Source organism: Trachinotus anak, unplaced genomic scaffold (genome assembly GCF_046630095.1).
Source record: "Trachinotus anak isolate AG129_WGS33_773 ecotype Australia unplaced genomic scaffold, CSIRO_AGI_Tana_v1 ptg000019l, whole genome shotgun sequence".
Lineage (NCBI taxonomy): Eukaryota > Metazoa > Chordata > Actinopteri > Carangiformes > Carangidae > Trachinotus > Trachinotus anak.
In genome coordinates this window covers 3,481,146-3,503,157 of record NW_027273870.1, presented here as the reverse complement: position 1 = coordinate 3,503,157, position 22,012 = coordinate 3,481,146, and the positions used below count along the sequence as shown (strand labels likewise).

General features: G+C 41.5%; 1 protein-coding gene across 7 annotated transcripts in view; it reads right to left on the bottom strand.

Annotated features, from left to right (window-relative positions):
- Window positions 1–822: 822 nt before the first annotated feature.
- The window catches only part of pnpla6 (patatin-like phospholipase domain containing 6), a 31,098-nt gene continuing 9,908 nt past the window's right edge, over window positions 823–22,012 (bottom strand). The window contains exons 10-37 of one of the 7 annotated variants that reach the window (XM_071504011.1): window positions 21,826–21,954; window positions 21,589–21,669; window positions 21,176–21,311; window positions 20,966–21,040; window positions 19,965–20,065; window positions 19,232–19,411; window positions 17,903–17,980; window positions 17,257–17,462; window positions 16,823–16,954; window positions 16,521–16,644; window positions 15,956–16,069; window positions 15,791–15,866; window positions 15,527–15,676; window positions 15,221–15,284; window positions 14,861–15,029; window positions 14,540–14,722; window positions 13,937–14,055; window positions 13,385–13,541; window positions 13,135–13,251; window positions 12,943–13,012; window positions 10,196–10,312; window positions 8,073–8,189; window positions 6,045–6,193; window positions 5,691–5,843; window positions 4,524–4,640; window positions 4,310–4,397; window positions 3,388–3,527; window positions 823–2,922 (exon numbers count right to left, since the gene is read on the bottom strand). In XM_071504011.1, coding sequence (XP_071360112.1) covers window positions 2,848–2,922; window positions 3,388–3,527; window positions 4,310–4,397; window positions 4,524–4,640; window positions 5,691–5,843; window positions 6,045–6,193; window positions 8,073–8,189; window positions 10,196–10,312; window positions 12,943–13,012; window positions 13,135–13,251; window positions 13,385–13,541; window positions 13,937–14,055; window positions 14,540–14,722; window positions 14,861–15,029; window positions 15,221–15,284; window positions 15,527–15,676; window positions 15,791–15,866; window positions 15,956–16,069; window positions 16,521–16,644; window positions 16,823–16,954; window positions 17,257–17,462; window positions 17,903–17,980; window positions 19,232–19,411; window positions 19,965–20,065; window positions 20,966–21,040; window positions 21,176–21,311; window positions 21,589–21,669; window positions 21,826–21,954 — 3,417 coding nt within the window. In that variant the 3' untranslated portion in view covers window positions 823–2,847. The remainder of the gene's footprint in view (window positions 2,923–3,387; window positions 3,528–4,309; window positions 4,398–4,523; window positions 4,641–5,690; window positions 5,844–6,044; window positions 6,194–8,072; window positions 8,190–10,195; window positions 10,313–12,942; window positions 13,013–13,134; window positions 13,252–13,384; window positions 13,542–13,936; window positions 14,056–14,539; window positions 14,723–14,860; window positions 15,030–15,220; window positions 15,285–15,526; window positions 15,677–15,790; window positions 15,867–15,955; window positions 16,070–16,520; window positions 16,645–16,822; window positions 16,955–17,256; window positions 17,463–17,902; window positions 17,981–19,231; window positions 19,412–19,964; window positions 20,066–20,965; window positions 21,041–21,175; window positions 21,312–21,588; window positions 21,670–21,825; window positions 21,955–22,012) is intronic. The other 6 variants (XM_071504012.1, XM_071504013.1, XM_071504015.1 and 3 more) reach the window with 6 other exon arrangements.

Below are 22,012 nucleotides of genomic sequence, written 5' to 3'. Positions count from 1 at the left end.
AGGTCCGGATCCGGATAAGACGGACCTCGGCTCTGTGGCACTGTCAGTCTGTTGGTCCACACTGAAATATGTCACTACTACCAGATGCATTGCTGTGGAATTTGGTTCGGACTTCCACATCCTCCTCAGGCTGATTTGGAATCCCTCAACTTTTCATCAAGCGCAAGCGTCAAGTTTAAAACTTAAATCCCTTAAATCCCTTCAGTCCATTTACTTTGTTTGTTTTTCTAATTAATGCTAATTAATGTGTTAACATACTAGGTAGGTAAATAAGTGTGGCAGCCTTCCTGGCTGTGCCTTCTGACAGGTCTGCCTTGATATCAGCACAAAAAGGATTCAGGTCTTACCTGAGGGTGAGCATAGCTATGGCTGTGACCTGTGTTATATCAGCTTTCATTTTCATGTGAAGTACACACCTGCAAAGTTTCATGCTATGGTGGTGACAGAAAATGTCCACAGACAGGCAGATAAACACAGTAGGTGTCTCTAGGAGCACACTTTGCCATGATGACACTAACACACACACACACACACACACACACACACACACACACACACACACACACACACACACACACACACACACACACACACACACACACACACACAGACTCCCAAGGTGGAAACAGTGCCAGCCGCACTGCTGTGGATGCTGGTGAGGCAAACATGGAGTTTCTGTTCCTTGTAGCATCCCATGCCTAAAGGAAAAGCAAACATCAGCTGAGCAAATACTGATTTTTCTGCTAAGAACCAACCACTGGTGCAATCTGTGAAGCTCATAACATTAAAACGTCAAACAGAAAAAAAAACCTCACACAATGCTTTTTAACATGATGCATATTATATTTATTTCCCAATATGCATATGAAATTAACATCTCTTTTTTATTTCAATTCCCTTGGCATATCAAGGTGGATGGCAATTATTTAACCAAACATCTTCTGAGCAAGGAATACTTCAAATATTTCAGTGCAAAACAGCTAAAGCCAAGTTAATTAAAAGAAGACAGCCCCCACCCCCAAATTTAAAAAAAGAAAATCATTTCTTAAAAGCCAGTAGTTAACATGTATAAATAAAAACAGGAAGCAAATCTGGTGACCATCCATCAAAACAGAATGGATTTTAAGAGAGGAAACCCTTTTTTAAAGTTTAGGTGTTGGTTCCCTTGTTCTGCAGCTAAGCATTAACTTACAAATTTCCACCTCATATACATATATGAATATCAACATTGTGTGTATTATAATATAATCTTGTTACAATTTCTACATTAGGTCCATATTAATTCAGTGTTAATAGTTACATGAGGTGAATTTCTATCCACTTGGAGTTTAGGTTTACTCAGGGTTTCTGTGTATTATTCATGTCAAATTGACAATAATTTGTTGTCATTGGTTTTGTAGATTTCTATGACAGTTCAGTCTGAGATTCACTGTCATGTATGCCATATTGTCCGCCAGCAACTTTCTTGAGCTTTTTTTTTTTTTTGGGAGTTATACGCAGGAACCCTGAGTACTGTATGTGTGACGTTGTGCAAACAGAGACGGGCACACACTCGATTGTTGTGTAGTGTCAGTCGAATGGTCGCTCTCTTCCCCACAGGCACGGTTTTACTGTGAGCGGATCGAACACTTGTTGAAAAGGCTTCGTCTTTATCTGGCATCATCTCGAACGAAAACAGCTGAAACACAAAATTTCGAGAACGCAGACACCATGTCACCCACTCACTGAAATCATCTCATTCATCCCTTTCCATTACACATCGTCTCCGTCCCCCGTTCAGTTCAGTCTACCGACACCACATCAAGCTCACTCTGCTGCACCGTGTGTGAATTTTAAATACATTAAAGTAACTTGGCTCTCGGTTCCATTTCTTTTCTTCCTCCTTATTTTCTTAAACCTACATTTTAAAACTTTCAACAGCATTCATTCACACATCTTTCTCTTTGAATATTAATCCACCCTCGTCCTGATTCCTAACATTGGTCCAGCCTCTGTTCATTCAACATAAACTCTACTTTGGTGCCTACATGAACATCTGCTCCTCCTGTAGCTTCCCCTACCTGACTCCCTACTTCACATCTACTCTAAACTTAGCTAACGTACTAACTACAGTTCTACCATCTTTATTGCTTACTTTTCTTTTCAGTGTACTGCTATTATTTCAACAAATCACAGCTTTGTACTCGTGTACAGTCATTGTAACACACGCAATACACACACACACACACACACACACACACACACACACACACACACACACGTCCAAACAAGCGCACGCAAGAAATGAATGGACCGCAATGCGTCAAAACGTCTATGATGGAGTGCAACAAAGCTGTACGTACAGAGACGTACATGCAGATTTGGAGATACTGACGGGACATGCAGGCGTTTGAATTGGTGAATTGGAAGTTTACAGTGTACATGTTTTGTTGTGTTGGTTGCTGGGGGAGTCCTGGTTTTGGCAGGTTTTGGAGTTGGCAGGCAGGTATTCTGGCAATGAACTCAGACTGGTGTAGAAGGGATGAGAAAAACACTGAGCGACACGAACCTTCAAAGACCATTCTTATTTGGGGCTGCACATAATCATTTTTCAAAAGTGATGTCAGAAGGTGAACAGATGAAGCCAGTTTGAGAGCGAGGAGGAAGCCACTTGATGCAAAGAAGGTTCAGCAGTTAAGAGGATGAACTGTGATCCCCTCCAGAAAAACAAAAACAGTATTTCAGAGTTTCAGAAATTTCAGGAGCTGAGTACGACATCCACGTCTCTAGCCTTGATGAATTTATGGACCTGTAATTTGGACCCTTGTTCTTGCTTAAACTCCCTCTTCTTCTCAGTGTGGCCCTCTGTCAGCAGTCGGAGACTTCAGAGGTGTTGGAGTCACTCGTGAGTTTCCTACGTTGCCTCACAGATTTCTCCTCATCCTGCAGAGCAACACAGAGCGCTGAGAATGTAATGTTTTTATTTTTAAAAAGCTGAGGAAGAGTAAAAAGTGTATTTTTTAGGGATTATTTAATAGCAGATTATTATACACATTGTGGGACTGAGTCAAAATAAGCTTTTGTCTTAGATCATGGTAATGACGGACCATGTTGGAAAGTGCAACACTGTGGCACATTGATATGTTTTTGCACAGTGATGGAGATTGAGAGCGATGGAGAGGCTTTAGATACACTGACAATACTTGTTAGTAGGATTCATTTATTGTTGGGCTTGTCATGGGATTTGTGGGCAATAAGAAAACTATGGGATAACCAGATTGACTAAGTTAGGGTTAGGCATGTACAGTATGTGTTTTTATTTGAATACATTTAAAGAGCACATTTTCTTCGTCAGGTCCTGATTATTTATGTTTTTTTGTTCTTTGTTTTGTTATTGCGAGTGCTTACAGTCTGGAAGACTCCATTCTGCCCCCACTCTCCAGGGGAGTGGTCCTCAGGCTCCTCTTCCTCCTCTTCCTCCCCCTCTTCCTCTCTCACTGTGTCCATCCCGTCTTCCTCATACTCCGTCAGACAGTCTGACTCCTCTGCTGAATGGAAAGATTTAGAGGGGATATTACAGAGAGAATTTATTGTGTGACTGACCCACCAGGTTTTGATGGCACCCATAAAATATCAGGAACAGCTTTCAACTAGAATTACCGCCTCGCGGTTGTCGGCCTCCGCCAGTCAGCCAAGTTCCAGATAAGATGGTCACAATCTCCCCTTCCTGAGTTACAACGCTGAATTATGGCCAAAAGTGTTAAAGCAGAACTTTATGACGTCACAGCTAAGTTGACCTTTGACCATTTGAATATAAATTATCTTCACATTTGATCCTATTAGATAATTGTGTTAGTGTCATAATTAGTTTATTAATTTCTGAGTTATGGCCAAAACCGTGTTTTGTGAGGTCACTGTGATGTCGACCTTTGACCACCAAAATCGAATCAGTTCATTCTTGGGTCCACGTGAATGTTTGTGCCAAATTTGAAAAATTTCCCTTGAGGCATCACAGAGATATTGCATTCATGAGAATGGGATGGACGGACAACCAGAGAAAATAATGGCTCCGGCCCTGGCTGTCACCTGAGCAGAGGCACAGTGAAACACACTCGGTGAAAACTATGACTCCTCATTTATAACGGACTAAATCCAGCGTGATCCTGAAGGGCAACTATGCATCTAGTGGAGGAGGCCGCTGCAACAAGGACTTTTAACATGATGTGTTCAAGGTGTGTACTTTGTACACTGTGTTCAAAGTAATCTAGTACTGTCTGATATCATGAGAAGAAACATTTTAAGCACTTGAAAAATTAAAATGACCTCTCACCTTCTGCTGCTACATAGCTCTGGACTGGCTCTATCCTGGATACAATCTCTGCGAGGTCAGTAAAGTCAGCTCCTGGACACGTGCAGGACTGAGGCAAAAAATTCAATTCAGATTATATACAGCATGGAAGTAATAAGTCTGATGGTGAACATTTATGTAGGTATACATCAACCCTGTCATTTATGCAGTAAATGTGTGTATGTGCTTTTCTTACGTCTGTTCTCTTGCTGTCATTGTAGTCGGCTGAACGGTGGTCCTTCAGCATGTTCTCGATGATGTCCCCTCGGGCCCAGCCAGTGAACACTAACTTGCCATGCTGGAAGCCCACATCCTGAGATAGAAGGTAGTTCAAACAGAAACATTAACATATATAAATAAAGTGGGTAGACACATGTTTTGAATAAGCCTGTACTTACTATATAGTGCACTAGGGCTGGGCGGTATGACTTCAGATCAGTATCGTGATTATTTCAAACTTTTACCTCGATTATCATCGTGAACATGTAGTCTGGCACTTACCTGACTCTCTTTCTTTGAGCCATGCACTCTTCATATTCGTCATTGTGATTGTGGTCCAAGTGATTAACAGATTGGTGGTGTTGCTTTTGATCGCTATCCGTGTTGCACTCCCCACGGTCTGAGAGTCATGACTGATAAAACCCAATCAGGAGGATTGGCAGGTGTCTGCATCAGTTTTCTAAAAGTCTGTTTCTACCTGTCCACGCTACAGCGCAACCCACTTTTTTCAAACTAAAACTGGCCCAGCAGCATTTCCAATAGTCTCTGTAGGTGCTTGAAAACTCTAGACTCTGGACGCTGGATGTAAACGTGGCAGAAGTGATGCGTTTTAAAACTAAAACGTATTTGTGTGGACGTAGCCTGAGGCTAAGTGTTTGCACTCATGTTTTCCATCTTGCTGGTTTCGATTTGAGTAACTGCAGACTGATGTCAGTTGGACGAGGTTGTATTTTTTTAAGAGGACAGTTCATGAATGCAAACATTGGGGAAAGTATTCATAAACCACATTAACCAACATAAGGAAGATTAAGTGTGTGAGAGGTTCTAATTGTCGGTTTTGATACCGCTTCAGTTACTTGCCCAGCCTTAAAGTGCTCTACATTTACCCCCCACTCTTTTAATTGAGTGTTCACATTGTATCGAGGTCTCTAATTTTATGTGCTATGCAATGCCTACAACAGATAATGATGATTAAGAAGTGTCCTAAATCTCAATTAATTGTTCACTATAGAGTAAAGTACTGACTGCCTATTATACACATAGGGACTAGTGAATATGTGAATGAGGGAGTGATTTCACAGACAAAAAAATGCACCATATTCCTAAATAGTTAAAAACGGGTCCTATTCAGGAGGTAACTCACATAGATCTCGTCAAACTTCCCAAAGTCCATGGTCTTGAAGCGGTCGATGGGTGGTCTGATGTACTCGCAGTAGGCACTCTTCTTCACCACCTCTAACTGCCGCACGCAAGACACGTACGCCAGGCGAGACTGGATCTCTGCCATGTCTGGCACCTGCAGAAAATAATCACATGTTGGACACAAGATAGCAGAATTGACCATGTGAAATATTGCTCAATCTGCTGATTGCACAACAGAACCATCACTGCTACATGTTAGTCAGAGGCGTTAAAGACTCAGATGTGGAGCTCTATATTTTAAGTTGCTGAGCCCTCAGGAGTTACCAGTGCAATGTGCTGCCAACCCATTCTGTACCTTTACTTTCTCTGCCCAGGGATTGATCCGTTTCCACAGCAACCACCAGCCAGACAGGCAGTCGCCATAGTTACAGAGGTCAGTCTCATCTTGGCTTCCCACGTCGATGGCAATGACTGTTCTGGCACCCATGTTCCTTGCAATGTCCGCTGTCGGAGGCGTAACGTATCCACCAACATTCACGCACACATATGCACAGACGTACAAACACAGCACGAAAAAAATCCAGCAGCAGAGGTGGTAAGACAGTGAGTCCTGGTTTCAGGATAATCTCTGTTTCTTTAAACCTTCATTTAAAAAAAGGAGCCACAATGTTCAAACAGACTTGCACCACAAAAATGTCGGTGTTTTAACTTGTCAGAGCATTTTTATGGCAAATTAGTGAAAGCGATTTAAAAAAAAAAAAAAAGAAAAATGTATGCTATCCTGGCCAACAAGCACAGGGCCTGAAGTCAAAGCCTTTCTCCCGGACTTGTTACGTGTTAAAAAGAGCCTTGGGGCATTGAGCATTTTTGTGGTGCTGAGCCTATTCAAAGACAGAAACAGGACGACATCCCACAAGCCCAAAGCACTGATCCAGTGTGCCAAGAACAACTATAAATGCAGCTGATCGAGCACAAACATACTCTTTGAGAGGGAGGCAGAGTAATAAACTTCAGAAATGAAGAATGCTGATTTTACAAGGCTTACTATAATTGGATCAATCTTTGGGCCCAGAAAACACAATATTTCACAAGCTTCTGACACGTGTGGGTCTCAGGAGACAATAAGACATGATTCCCTGACCAATCAGAGAATTGCAATAGCTCAGTCCAGAGCTTTGTGAAATATGGCCGTGTTTCATCAGTACAGAGTACTGTCTCTATCATACACACAATCAGACTCAGGGGAGTTTTTGTCTGCACACCATAATAAAAGCCAAAAATAGTTTATGTCTCACCAAAGTCTTACTCAGTATGAAAATTACAGGAATGTGCAAATTTTGTTTGATGCAATGTTAAATACTTTGAGGTAATGAAGATGTACTTAATAGTCCACAGACAAAAAAACGTTCCCCTGTCCTTTTTCTAAACAGACTCCACTCAAATACTGATTTCAATAGTTTCATCATAATAAAGAGAAATGTAGGGCTGGGTGGTAATGGGTGGCTGAAATATTAATTATGATATTTTTCAATATTGAAAAATATATATCAGAAGTTTGGACAGCAGAAATGTGAAGAAATGATACAATAATATTATCAAAATAGAATTCTGCTGAAAGTCAATAAATGATAATATCAAATTATCACCCAGCCGTACAGAGTCTTCATTTCAACCCAAGGGGAACCAGACTTTAATCTCAAAGCAGACTGGTGTCCTGTGCCTCAAAAATAACTTAGGGATTATATTTTACGCTTTAATTATTGGGAGCTTAAATATTTAATTTCGACTTGATTAAAAGATCACGTTAGGTGAAACTCATAAATGTCAAAAAGTTCAAATGTGATACTAGAACAAACCCCTCCCCCCAATATTTATTCTATCTGACGCCAGGCTGTTTGACAGACGAATGTCATATTCCCCTTACACAATGTTGTATTTCTTTTATATTATTAATATTTTATATTCTTTTAATATTTTTATACACCCACAACAGTGCAATACTGTCTTTGTTCAAAATGCAGATTTTTCCCCATCTACTAAAACAGAACATTTCAGGGTTTCACTGATCTCACTCAGTTTTTACCATTATTTTGTTCTGCTTGGTAAATTAATTTAGTTTGTCTCACCAGATGGATTACTTAAAAGGTCAGAACCAGTTCCGAATTCAGATGGGGAAAACTCAGCAACACCAGACTTCCCTCCACCAGAATTAGGACGAGCTCACAACTATATACTTACACTGCCTTTAATAATTGCTATCTTGATAAAAACCCCTCCTAAAAATCATCCAGATCCCTCACTCCTTTGTGGGACAGGAGTTGGGTGGACATTAAGGACTGTACAGTAAATTGGTGGAGGGGGGAAGGGTACCACCTCTACTTGCCTGGCAGGTTGTTGATGTAGCCACCGTCCATTAGCAAGTTGCCATCTTTGGGGTCACAGAGTGGCGGCAGGTACCCTGAGAGGGTCATGCTCGCCCGCACATAGCGCCACAGAGAGCCTGGCACACCAGGGAGGGAAGGAGGGAGGAGGAAGGGGAGGGGGGGGAATAACAGCTCAATATTGTTTGCTAAACGTTTCAAGTTAGTGTTGACAGACCACAATCCCAACACCAGCGGGACGCTGGCTAAAGGAAGGTAGCCGATCCCTGCAAAGGCTAGGACTGTGGCTCTGCTCACCTTCGGACTCTGTTGTACACCACTGCAAACCTCATTACCTCGCACAGAGACCCTGTGACTTGTGCAGAAGGTAAAAAAGTAAATGGCAACCATCACAGAGAACCAAGGCTGTTTGAATCTCCAAACTATGTCCCCACAATAGCACTTTGAGACTGGTAACCATATGAATTATCTTCGGTTTCTGCAAGATCCAACAGATACTGTTTGGTGAAGCTGAGACTACTCATTATAAAAAGAGCTTCAGTTGCAGAATATAATGTCAACGTGTCAAGGGAAGGATCAACAGCACTTGTTGAGACAACGTTTGGAGATTCGTCACCGTGAACATGGCAGGGAAGCACCAAGCCTGCTCAGTCCTGCAGTACAGCTCAGTGGCAGCAGGGGGCAGGAGCAGGCCGGGCACTGCATGGGTTGGAAGGATAAGGGGCACCGCAGAGAAAAGCAAGGGGTGCAACTGTGCATGGAGTATAGATAAATGCTGAGGTAGAATTAATAACTGACTTTTGAGGAATTACTACCACCTACAGTTTTCCACTTCTGTATACTATGTTTATGTAACTTAAGGGCTTTCGAGTTTGCACAAGGGGCTAAAACAGGCAGGATCCAGAACACATACCCACCAATATTAAAAAAAAAAAAAAAAACCCCACCAAAAAAAAAAAAAAAAGCTAATACATGCAATCAATATATATTTATGACAAATATATAGAGAGGCTCACAGTGTCTAACACTGGCATGCACATAAAAGCAAGCAAAGCCAAGGGAGAGGACAGTGGCTGTTTAGGAGAGACTGAACATGTTCCTGTAGGTAGAGGTGATTGAAATGAAACAGAAAGGAACATGGGAAACAAGCTGCAGTTCAGTCCAAAGGAGAGAGACATTCAGGCCCACGGAAACGCGCAATGATTCACGACGACAACAACAGCAGACAGATGTGATGTGATGCTGACATCGTGCAGCCCTTCACTCTATATATATATATATATATATATATATATCCATCCATTAGGTAAACCGCTTGTTCTTATAGGGTCACGTGGGGCTGGAGCCAATCCCAGCTGCAATGGGCGAGGGCGGAGTCGCCAGTCTATCACAGGGCTGACATATTGAGACGCACAACCAGTCACACTCACATTCACACCTATTGGGACTGTAGAACCCACAGTATATATATACCTGATCAAATGTACACCTGATCTCACACTGAAAATCCAGCGAAATCCAAAACCAGTCAAGTCTGATTGGCTGAGCTACCTGCAGGTTAACTAACTGTGTTTTCGTAAAAAGAATAAGCAAATACAGTGGTGCATGAAGACATCAGTGTTTACAAGCCACATCCAGAACTTTATAAGGAGGAGGAAAATTTTTGCCAAACACAGAAGGCCTTAAAAAGACAGACCATCATGCACCTCTCTATGACCATAGATGTCCTGACATGCGTGTGCAACACCGCACATCCCATCAGAAAGTGAAGATCAGAAGACATATTCAGAGGCAATAAGCCAGTTGGAGAAAGCCTGTTGCGTATGTAAATAACAGCCAGTGAGAGGGAGAATAAGATGTGCTATTGCTCGTTATTTAGTAAAATGTAAAGGGACTGATTGCATCAGCCCCAAGATATATATTGGATAAATATTGCATATATATTGAAATTAGTCTTTCCTTCCAAACCATGGGCTTCCAATGTCCACCTGGTCAGGGTGGGGTTAGTTACGAGTGAGAACTTGGGAGGGAGAGGACAAGAAAGAGGAGGAGGGTAGCCAAGAGGTTGACTGTCGACTTAGGGATGGGGGAGGAGGTTCTGGTGAGCCGGTGTTTAAAATCTGACCTGGGACATTGTTAACATAGCAACCATCCACAAGCAAGTGGCCATCCTTGGGGTCGCACAGGGGAGGTAAATAGGGGGTGTAGGAGGCGCTGGCTCTAACATAGCGCCAGACACAACCTGTCGGGAAATGGAGATGGAGAAGGAGGAACACATCAAATATGGGCCGGACTCCACGTCACAGATGGAAAAAGAGAGAATGACAGAGAAAGACATGGAGATATAGAAGGAAGAAAACGAGAGGAAAAAGAGGGAGAGAGAAGAAATGCCCGCAACTAAGAGAAGAAGAGTGCAAGAAGCTGCCTAGAGCAAGACAGAGGAGGAGGAATACAATGTCAACAAAATTACTTACTTTTGCCAATGGTTTCTAACCAAATGCACTAAATTCTAGGATGAGCCAATTTAATATAAAAAGGACTAGTACTACTCCACAGCCAATTTAATTCAACAGTTTCAAGGCTAATTAAGTAAAGATAAACAACTTTGTTCGGAGTAATGGCAAGATACCAGAATATCAAGGCAATATGCAATACAATTCAAGCTAAGTAAACCAATCAATAGTTGACAACAGACATGTGTAATTTAGCTTTATAACCTAAAAACAGTGATGCAAGGTTCATTTGATGTGTTGATTAAGGATATTAAAAATAGTATTAGCGCTGTTAGATGACTGGCTCAACAAGCAAGGTGGGAGGAAGACACGCAGAGAGAGAACGAGAGGGAGAGATAAAGAGGAAGAAAGAGAGATCAAGAGATAGAGACCTTCACTTTAAAAAGTGCTGAGGGCCTTAAACTAAATTCTCTGAACTTGTAGAATGAGGAGAAAACTGCAAGGGAAACTGGACGAGGTTTTACAGGAAAGCTTTTTGATTCCTGTTTCACTTCCTGCCAGTCTTCTCAGATCTCACCCTTGGCAGTGTTTCCAAATGGAGAAGACCAAAGGATGTAATGCAAGCCTGTGACACTGTGTACCTGTACACTCATCAAAAAAGGCACACAGTTACGCTTCTCTTTCAATGCCTGTAGTCAAAGTGACATACTCAGAGTAGCACCACGCTAACGATGTTTGACAAAAAGCACACCAGAAAAACTACAGAAAGCACAGAGTGGAGGTGAGGGAGTGAGGGAAGCAACATGGGATGTCATTAAAGAGCAAGGAGGGGGAAGGCAGGGTGGAGTGTTCTGGATCCTACGTGTTGACGTGGATATGGGAGGGGAGTCAGCATTTTGGGGTCAGTGACTACACAGGTTATTTTGTCTATGCCACGTCTCTCTATGTGCAGAAAGACCAGATGTAACGGATATATCTAGGGCATAATCGGGAGAGACACAAATGTGATGGAAAAAAAAAACAAAAAAAAAAAACAATGGAAAAGCTTCGACTTTATTAAGCGTGTGAAAAGGAAGAAGAAGAGAAGTTTAAAGAGATACAAAGAGGGGAAAAAAAATCAAGATGTAGACACAGTCAGAAAGAAAGAAAGAAAGAAACTAGAGGAGGAAAAGTAAAAGAGGCAGATGATGGGAACAATGAGACTGAGAGAGAAAGGCTTTGCTCCAGCAGTTAGTTCATACACATGCCAAGATGCAAACATAAGCATTCAATGTCTAACTTCAGGACTCAGGCCTGCAAACCCAACCCCCCCCCAAATCCAGTAATCAGCCTGAAGTCCAATAATTCAAAACTTTACAATGAAACTAGAAATGTCCTAATTTGATGCACAACATTGTAAATTACATGGCATCGCACCGAGAAGTTAAACTGCATTTAAAATAGATTTAAATTGGCTGGATTTGTGGGGTTCGGGGGGGGGGGGGGGGGGTCATTTCAGACTACACAGATCTACTTTAGCTAATGTTAGTGATGGTGCATTTTTTATGCAGGTCAAACAGAACACATTTAACCATTATATCAAGTCTCCTAAGCCCTGGGCTGCAACATACCAAGTGTGTGTGAAGGTAAAATAAGTGGTTTGCAAGTAAAGTCAAGCAATGCATCTGACTTTGATGGCTGCAATGTATCTAGGCAGTCCATTTTAATAGTTCCCTGGCACCTCATGTTTTATATTTATCTATATATATATTTTTAATTCTATTTCTTATTTTTGTGGAACTTCAATTTGTTTACTTCCAGCACGACTCACAGGGTAGGGCAGGGCAGTTTTAGAACACACTACCTTCAATTTAGCCTTAAACCATAAATCTGAAGGTTTGCAGTCTAGTTACTCCAGGTGATCCATCAGCCAGCAACATTTTTGTGTTTTGCCCCAAGTGTCTACCAATACAATATTTATAGACTTGTTGTATAAAGAATAAGAGACATTACTGTGCCTTAAGAAACTTCTGAGGGCTGATTCGAGTGCAACAACATGCCAATATATTTACACAGGTAGCAGTTTTAGTCACTGAATCATTTTACTTCTGACTGACTGCTGCAAGCATCACTCACTGTTTAATTACTTTTGAAACAGGTATTCAGGATAATGCCAATTTCACACATTAGTTCTCTGTCACTCAGAGCAGTATTATTGGTTTGAGTTGTGTTAAATGTCGAGAAAGACTTAAGCGATTACTCATGCCCTTTATTGTGTATGGATGTGTGCTATAGCTATCAAATATACCTGGTAAATATACTGTAATAGAAGTACTATGAAAGTACTGACTTGAGCTTATCTAAAGCTTTCAAGCCTATCAAAATTATATCATCATATAGAGGGGTGTCGGCCCCTGCAGTCAGCTCAGCTGTCACTCACCATCCTGATGAACACGCATGGCTGAGGCTGTGATGTCAGTGGTGACGTTAAAGTACGGCAGCCACAGGTCCTGAGGACACAAATTTATTTCAGTCTCATGAACCTCAATTTTGTTTCCCCAGTGACTTTACCACAGTGGTAAATAAATTCTCTGTGAACTTGAAGAAATTTGTTTGTACCACAGTCTCTCACCTCAGCTTGCTTGTCCTGGAACACTTTATAGATGCTGGTGTTAAAGGCAGAGCCAGAGAACATGGAGGTGATGGGATAAGTCAGGTCCAGGACGGTTTTAAAAACTGAGTTCATTGCCTAATAAAGAAAAAAAAAAACAGAGGAATCAATTTAAGAGTCTTGTTTATTACTAATTCTTTATTTGAATCATACCATAAGGTTTTTGTTCCTGTTTTCATGACAGAAGAACTGCTAGAGACGTGTACTGTACCTTGGACCACTCTCTAGCTCTCTGTTTGGTTCTGACAGCACTCCTCTCCTCAGCGTACAGTGCACCAATGAATGAGCCAATCGAGGTCCCACCCACTATGTCAATAGGAATCCCTGCTTCCTCCATGGCTTTGATCACACCAACATGAGAGCAGCCTCTGCACGAGGGAAGACAAACACGTTAGACTCCCAAGCAGGTACATTAGAATGACTGCTCATGGTACTGAGTGGTAAAAAAGAATCACTGAAGATGTTCCTTTGGCGTAAAACAGTAAATGTTCATAGTATTTAGTTCAATGAAGACACTGAAATGGGCATATTTTTCTTTTTTGCAGCTTCACTTTGTATATTTGGGTGAAGAGACAGGTGAATTTACACATTAGAAATTTGCCCCTGTATTATCTTACATAATGGTAAACTGAAGGGGAGTTAAGGGCTGCTGAGACATTACATAATATCAATGTTCGATGTTAACCAACATTGCTAATACTATATTTCAAGATGCTTAACTCTAAACACAAACTTCTCTACATCTCTGGTAAACTGTTCTCACCTAGCTCCACCTCCTCCCAGTACCAGGGCGATGCTGTTTCCAGTCAGGACTCGGGCCAGCCGAGAGAAATCACTGTGCCTGTCTGCAGTTTTCTCAAACACCTTTTCATATACCTCCCTCTGCACAAACATAGAAAATACACATGAAAATACAGCGACAGCATCAACTTTTGCATTAACATTTATCAACATAAGACTAGTGTTCTTGCACAGTTTTTAAGTTGAAGTGACATTGATTTACCAGACTGTCCTTTCATGACTCCATTATTCATTTACAGGTACAAAGGAGTGGCTGATCAGTTTCATTACCCACTAGTTCGTATGATTCTAGCTGGTATAGTGTACCATAATACACTAAATGTAGCATACTAATGAATAACAATTTCATAAAAAAAAAAAATAATAATTACTGCCTCGTGGTTGTAAGCCTCCGCCCCTCAGACTAGTTTCAGATTGTGTGAAATCTTGTCATAATTGCTGTGTGAAGTCTTGAGTAATGAGAGGGACGGAAAGACAACCTGAGAACAATATGCCTCTGGCTCTGGCTGACAACAGCGTGGAGGCATAAAAACAGCTACAAATGACAGCACAGTTTGCTTCATACCAGTTTGCTGGGGCTGCGTCTGGAGAAGACCCTGCGAGGACACTTGAGGTGCAGATGCCCAGAGCACCAACTACGCATGTTGAGCCACTCGACCGTCCTGGAGGGACCCGGCCCATCCTCTCTGTGCAGAAGGACCAGCTGCTTCAGAGCCCGGACTGCTGTGTTCTCCAGCATCTGCTCCAACTAAAGGACAAGAGAGGAATAAGAAGAGAGACAAAGACAGTAAATGTACTGTATTATGGTCAGTCGTTACTGTCATGTTTCTCCCTTTCCCATTCTTTGTATGCACTCACACACTCACACTCACACACACACACACACCTCTCCCAGGGTAGGCTCCTGGTCCCCCAGGCCGACGATGAGGATGCAGTCAGCCTGGCGGATGCAGCGCTGAGTCCACGGGGTCATGCTGTTGTCAGTCTGATACAGGACAATCCGATTGATGTCCTCCTGCTGTGCCAGCCAGCCGGACAGACGGTACTCATGGATACTGATGGATAGAGAGGAGACGAGGATACTGAATAACCTTTTAATTCACCAGAAAATTACACGTACGGTGACTCATAACGATCGATACAAACAAACTCAGAGGGGAAAAAATAATGGTTGCAGCTGGGAAACCTTTATGAAGATGCTTGATAAGACTGAGAACTGAGATGATTCTCTGATGGTCAGACTCACCTGTCCAAAGCAGAAGCACCCAGACGCTCTCTGATGATGTCACTGGTTAGCAGCAGTGTGGGCCCTGCAAGTGTCCAACAGAGAGTGTATAAAATGTATGAACACAAAAAACTGTTAAAAGTGTAAAACTTACACTTGTGTATTCAAGTCTGTTTTACTTTAACATACTAACAGTGTTTAATTTAACCTGCAATACAAGGATAAGGATCAAGCATTATGACTGAGTTATAAACAGGATGTGACTAAATAGAAATCCAACGCTCCCAGAGGGATGTTTTGGAGAAAATTAAAAATTTGTGGGCCTACCAATGGCACTGAGGGCATGGCTGAGTTCCAGGTTGAACGCATTGATCGGCACCTCATCGCACACAGGCAGCACAGCGACAGTGGAGAGGTTGCTGGCAGGGTTGGTTACATCTGCACTAGTTGCCATGCTGGGCAGACTCAGGGCTGAGCCTGGAAGACAGAAACACAGTGTGTGAAGGGAGTAGTAAGATGTGCATTAGGCTGAACTCATTAAGACACGGGGACGTTTGTGTGCAAATTAAGAGATCCTCCTCAACACCTCACCTGAGAATGGCCCACGACCCTGCTGCAGGTTTCCCAGAATCTTCTGGCCTAATAAGTGGATCAACCTCGTCACCACCTGAAACAAAGAAAACAAGCATCAGTGTTATTTCATCTGAACACGACGCCTCAACCAGACTATGAGGTTTCACTGATGAAGTCACTGACCTGTGGGTATCGTCTTTTGATGTTGTTGAGTGTTCCCTCGGGCAGTTTGACCAGCTCCGTGTCTCTCACAGCATGGACAGTGGTGGCTCTTGGCTGTCTGGTCAAAGCCTCCACCTAAAGTAAAAGGCAGCAGACAGCAAGACACTGTTTAAGAATTCAAAGTACTAATAGCAAAATCATTACTTCTAATTACTACTAATGGCAATAAAGATGAATTGTCATCAATATTTAAAGCAAGATAAATGAGTTTTGTCATTTCACTCATAACTACGCACAGTTCTATCAAAGTTGATTAAATATAAGGTGCATTTTTATTTAAACTATTTTAGGATTAAAAGAAATATGAGACTTAAACCTAACTGTCTAAATGACAACCCACTCGGATGGGTAATCAGATAATTAGAAACAAAAATTTGAAACAAAAACTGCACTACTTGCTCAACAAGCTCTGAGACTAAAAGCCACTTTTAACTTTAATAATTTCCATCTCCATTTCATTTTGACAGCTGAGGTTCCTTTTACAAACAGTCAGAATAAGATTAGGGGGAAACAGCCTTGTTCTTACCACACCAATGAGGTCTCCTCTGCCGTATTCCCCGACAAGTTCTTTCTTGCCATTTGCCTTGCGGATGACTGAACGCAGACGTCCATTCAGAATAATGTAGGTGCAGTCTGACTTGTCATCCTGTCTGTAGATATGAAGAGAAAAAGCACAGACGTCACAGTAACTATTATATATTAACTGTAAATGAATAAACTGAGGATATGAACAGTATTGTGATGGTAAATATACTTTGCACAAAGAAGCAAAATATGTCTCTACATCTTTCTCAAAAAAAAAAAAAAAAAAAATCATCAGTAGAGTACCTGTAGAGGGCTCTCCCAGCCTCCACAGCCATCCAGTCAATAGCAAAGTCCATCTGCCTGACAAAAGGGGACATGCGGATGGCCACTGTGTGGGCTGCACTCAGCACCACACTGGGCTGTTCCCTCATGATCCTGCAGGTGGCAACACACAGCACAGGCACAGATATGAGAAACACTGGATATGCAGTACTTATAAGAAGATGTGTTGTTGCAAAATTGAATGGCTCCTGCAAGTATGGAAGATCCATCAATCTGTCCAGTGCGTGTCAATATAAATTTTAAAGGTCAAAGATTGTTTAATTGTGTAATTGCATTGTAGATCATTGTTGTTTTATTAATGAGAGCTCATATGCGATGTTAGACTCAGTTGTATTCCTGCTTGAATACAAACAATTGTCAGTCTTCCTCATCCACATCAAAGACAATGGGCTCACTCATAGAAATCCGACTTTGAGATCTTGAGGTAAGTACAGTCTCGGACGGCCTTGACGGTGAAGATGAGGGGTTCTCCAGTAAGAACAGCAAGTTGGCCCACCATCTCCCCCGGGTGGGTCACAAACAAGCAGACAGCTTCCTGCTTGTTGATCATCCGCTGGTAGACATGCAGACAACCAGACAGGACAAAGTGCAGACTCACGTCCTTCGGGAGCGAAAAGGGGAAGAGAGAGAGAAAGCAAAAACAGGGGAGGATAAAAATGACTTGGTTGTATTATTTGACAGATTCAGTTTTTGCTCAAGTGATTGAATTACAAAATGTATTATATATTATTACTGCACTTGCTACTCCTATAGTACCACTGCCCTACAAAGGCAAAACCCACCGAATTTTCCTCTTGTAGTCTGTAGGAATAATCCAAAGGCAGAGTGCAATATCTGCATTTTCTGAGTACCATGCAGATTCTACAGGGTAAAACAATGAGCCTAAAAAGCCATAAAACCTTCAGCTACACAGTTTTCAGTATGAAAACTTGAAACCTTTTTTCTCAACTTCACTGCTGCTGTAGTTACTGCACTCTGCCATTGTAGGGCAGTATACAGCTAATGGGGTCAAAGGGGTCCTGCATGACTTGCGTTCAGTACCTGGTCTCCCTGTCTGGCTAAGACAGCTCCAGCTTTTGCGTGGTGCAGAGTCACTCTCCCATTTAACAAGGATGGGTCCTGGGTTTAAGGAGGCAAATAGAAAACAGATAAAGGTCAAGCAGAGGTCAGAGGGTGCAGGCAAAGTGGAGGAACAATGTGGGTGAATTGTCTTCATTCTCCTTTGTTCAACTTCGGATGAAAATAGATAAATAAATAGATAAATTCTGTAATGTCTTCGATCATGCTCTGAGCTAGTTACACCAACAGGATGTTTTGTAATATTAAATGTCACAATGCCAACTAAGAGACACACATAGAGGGTTTACAACATATTACATCAAATGTATGTGCACAACTTTGGATGTGTTGAGAATTTAATTTTTGTCACCACCCTAGCATCCACTTCAACTGGACTCTGATTTGTCGAAGTATTTTTATAAGCTTATTGCCTCTACTGTTAGCTGTTTTTTCTTATATATTCCCAAACACACTGGAGCAACTCATGTCTCAGCCTTTAAGAGACCGTGGCTTCACACTGCAGCCCTCTCCCTCCTCATTTACAGACTGAGCCCAGCTCCTCTACAGTGAGCCCACTCACTGACCTCCTTTCCACATCATAATCAGTCAACAGACGCTCCAGGGAGCTTTGCCACAATGTGTTCATTCATGCAAAGAAAGAATAATGCAAATAGCCGATTACTATAATTTCTTAATCCATGACAATCCTACAGTATACACAGTGTTACTAGGAGAGCACTGCACTAACTGTACATTTCAACCCTGCTTTACTACTAAGCAGCTGAAAAATATGATAATGTGGAAACTGATTTGATAAAAACATTTATCACAGTAGAATGCATCCAGTACCAGGGTCACAGCCAGCAAGAGTAACGGTTCAGGCAGACATATTTCTTAACTTGTATTGTTTAAAGATAGGGAATGATGACAAAATGTAAATGACTTTAAATGTTGTACCATGTCATTAAGTATTTTAATTTATATACTTTTCAGATTTTAACACAAATAGGGTGCACAAAGTACATGTCTTTAATTTTTTAACAACTTGAAAAAAATATGCTTATTAAGGGTTAGTTTTCACTCAATAGTCCTGTCTGGATTCAACTCCCCATGGAGCCCTAGATGCAAAAATGTATATGTATTTGCATTTTGGAAAAAACAATAAACATATAAAATGAAATAGCCTATGTTTTACCAACAAGTTTGTTATTTTTTTCTATTTTTCATTTGCTAATAGTTTAAACAGACTGACTACACAACTACATGGTAACAGAAACACTATTTGTGAACAAACACAATAATTTCACAAACCTCAATCCTCATGAGTTTGAGGACCTCTTTCTGAGCTTCTTCAAACAGCGCGGCACTGGATCGATTGGATACTGGTGTAAAAATGTTGTCCACTCCCGGCTCCTCCTCTGGATACAGGTAGATCCCTGAGGGAACCTCATCCACTGTCACCTTCCTCTCCCGCTGGTCCTGGGACACAGACTGTAATAATGTACATATAAGAAAATATCTGATGAGTCTTACTCTGAAACAGGAAATCTGCCCCTGTGTCTATGAATTGTCATGACGACATAATTAACGAAGAGTTTTGCTTTCAGTCTCAACGTCAGATAATATCAAATGCGGAGCTGTGTTTTTGACATGCTGAACAATGAACATCACACTTACATGTTCAAAATGTATATGGTGTTTTGGAACAATACAAATATTTTAATATCACACAAAAGGGAGCAAAAAACAAATTGTCAAGATTGGTGGATCTTCTTCCTTGTTCAAAGATTCACTGATAGTTGACAAGAAAAAAAACATTTTAGAAGCTCAAGAGAGACACTTTTATATATTTGGGTACACAATAAACTGGATTAATTTATTATTACTTTATTATTATATATATATATTTACTTAATTATTCATGCCATAGCAAATTTTTAATCTTTGCTTTTAAATGCAACTTTAGCTGCTGCTGCAATTATCTGCAAAAATCTATGTCAGGGAATCAATAAAGTCAGCCTTATCTGATCTACAGTGCACTGACCCGAGTAAAGGTGGGAGGAGTGTTGCCATCCTCTGCAGAGACAGAGATCCGCCCCCTTTCATACGCCATGTCAAAGTCTGATCTCAGACCTTTCTGTATACCTGCACAGACAACATATGGATAGCATTCTTCAGTCTTATATCAACATTTAGCTGTGTTTAGGTGGACAAACACACACATCTTAACCCCGGGAGGTTTTCATGTTTGAACAGAACAGACAAATAACTTTTTCCTCATCAATAAAAGAGCCAAAATCTGGTGCATGTTTCAAAATCGTCAACAATTTACAATCTACACTTGGCTTCATAAACCAGAAAAAAAACAAACATGTTGGATGTAAAGATTTCCATCAAAGAACAACGATACTGTGAAGATGAGTCTAAAAAGATTAAAACATTCTTCTTTAAGCCAGGGGCCAATCATCCTGCGCTCACTTTTCAGAGTAAGAACAACAGTAAGAAACCTAACTTTGTTTTAGTTTGCCCTCACTTCATTCCGGCACGCTAGACTTTCCGAGCGTGACTTCACCACTGACTATCACATGTAAACATCCGTTAACGTGTTGTTACCTGCAGATGGTTGAAGAAGCTTTGTCTGCCTATCTAACTGCACTGTGCTTCACTGGGAAGACAACAGAGAGCAATCTTCTCAAGCAGCTACACTGAAGTTAATAACCGTTCAAACCTGTCCACAAGAAGCAAGCTAAAGTGGTTCGTCGCTTGAATAAAATGCTTTCCTCATGACTGGTGCGAACATGTCCACAGATTTGGTGCGTGCAGTGTACTGTAGATAGGTATGACATCAGAAGAGCTGAGTGGGGTCGCTTTAGGTCACACATGCTCAGGCCTTCTGTGTAGTCACGGTCACATAGTTCAGCTAATCATTTTTCCACTTTCTTAAAATAGCACCACATAGCACAGTTAAAATATATCCTGTTTATTGGTAAAACTAAAGAACATTAAGAAAACATTATCTCTGTGAACAGGAGGGAAGTCCCTCACCAGCAATGTCCACAGGCATGGAGATCGTCCTGCTCAGAGTTGGCACTGTTGCTCCATCTTTCCCTTGTTCTCCTACTGTAAATAAATCAAAATGTGTAGCATTCAGCAGGTAACAAAAGACAAAACTAACACTTGTGGAAAATGGACAGTCAGAATATTTATATGCTTTGATGGAGTTAACCATCTTTTTAGGTTTTTTTTGCCCCCAACCTGCAGCTTCCCCCTTAATGGCAGCTTCCCGATGCTCCTCAGGCACTGTCAGGCTGCCAAAGCGCTTGCCATGGCGGATGGGACTGGTGCGAGTTGGGTGGGGCGACTGAGGTGGCAGACGCGAGGGCTGCATTTCCTATAGAAAAAGCGCAAGTGGTATGTAGTGTGATTTGTGTGACGTACACAGTATGTTTGTGCGTGTGGTGGGAGAGTGGAAAGAGAGACACAACATTAGCATTGAGTGACTCAAATCATAATAAAAACAGTGTGTGTACTGGGCTAATGATGCAGCATTCCTGATAAATGCCAAACCACATTACCCACAGATGTTTGCATGGGACTCTTTGCATGCATGTGTGTGTGTTTGTGTACATGTGCATGTGCATGTGCATGCATCCATGTGAAAAACTTACATGGCTGAAGAGCTCATTGGTGAGTCCCAGATAGTTGTGCAGGGCTAGGACTGTTACTCTTTGGAGACGAACCATGATAATCTGAACAGATACAACAGGAAGAAAACAGGAAGAGAGACACACACATGCAATCAGACAGATGACTTTATCAAAACCACTTCATGTTTTTGAGTGCAAACATTTCTAGCATATAGTGGAGGAAAACTAAATATATATGAATATCTATGTACAACTCACCTGTACTACTCGCACCAGGCTCTCAGGGTACTTCTCAAATATAGAGAGGAAGGCCTCTACAGGTAAACGGAGAACAGTGGAAACCTCTGCAGCCCGTGCTGACACCGTTCTGTAAGGCTTCTGGTGGCCCTGCACACAAAGATGCCACAGATTTGATTTTCTCAGTCTATTTGTGGAGGGAGAAAGC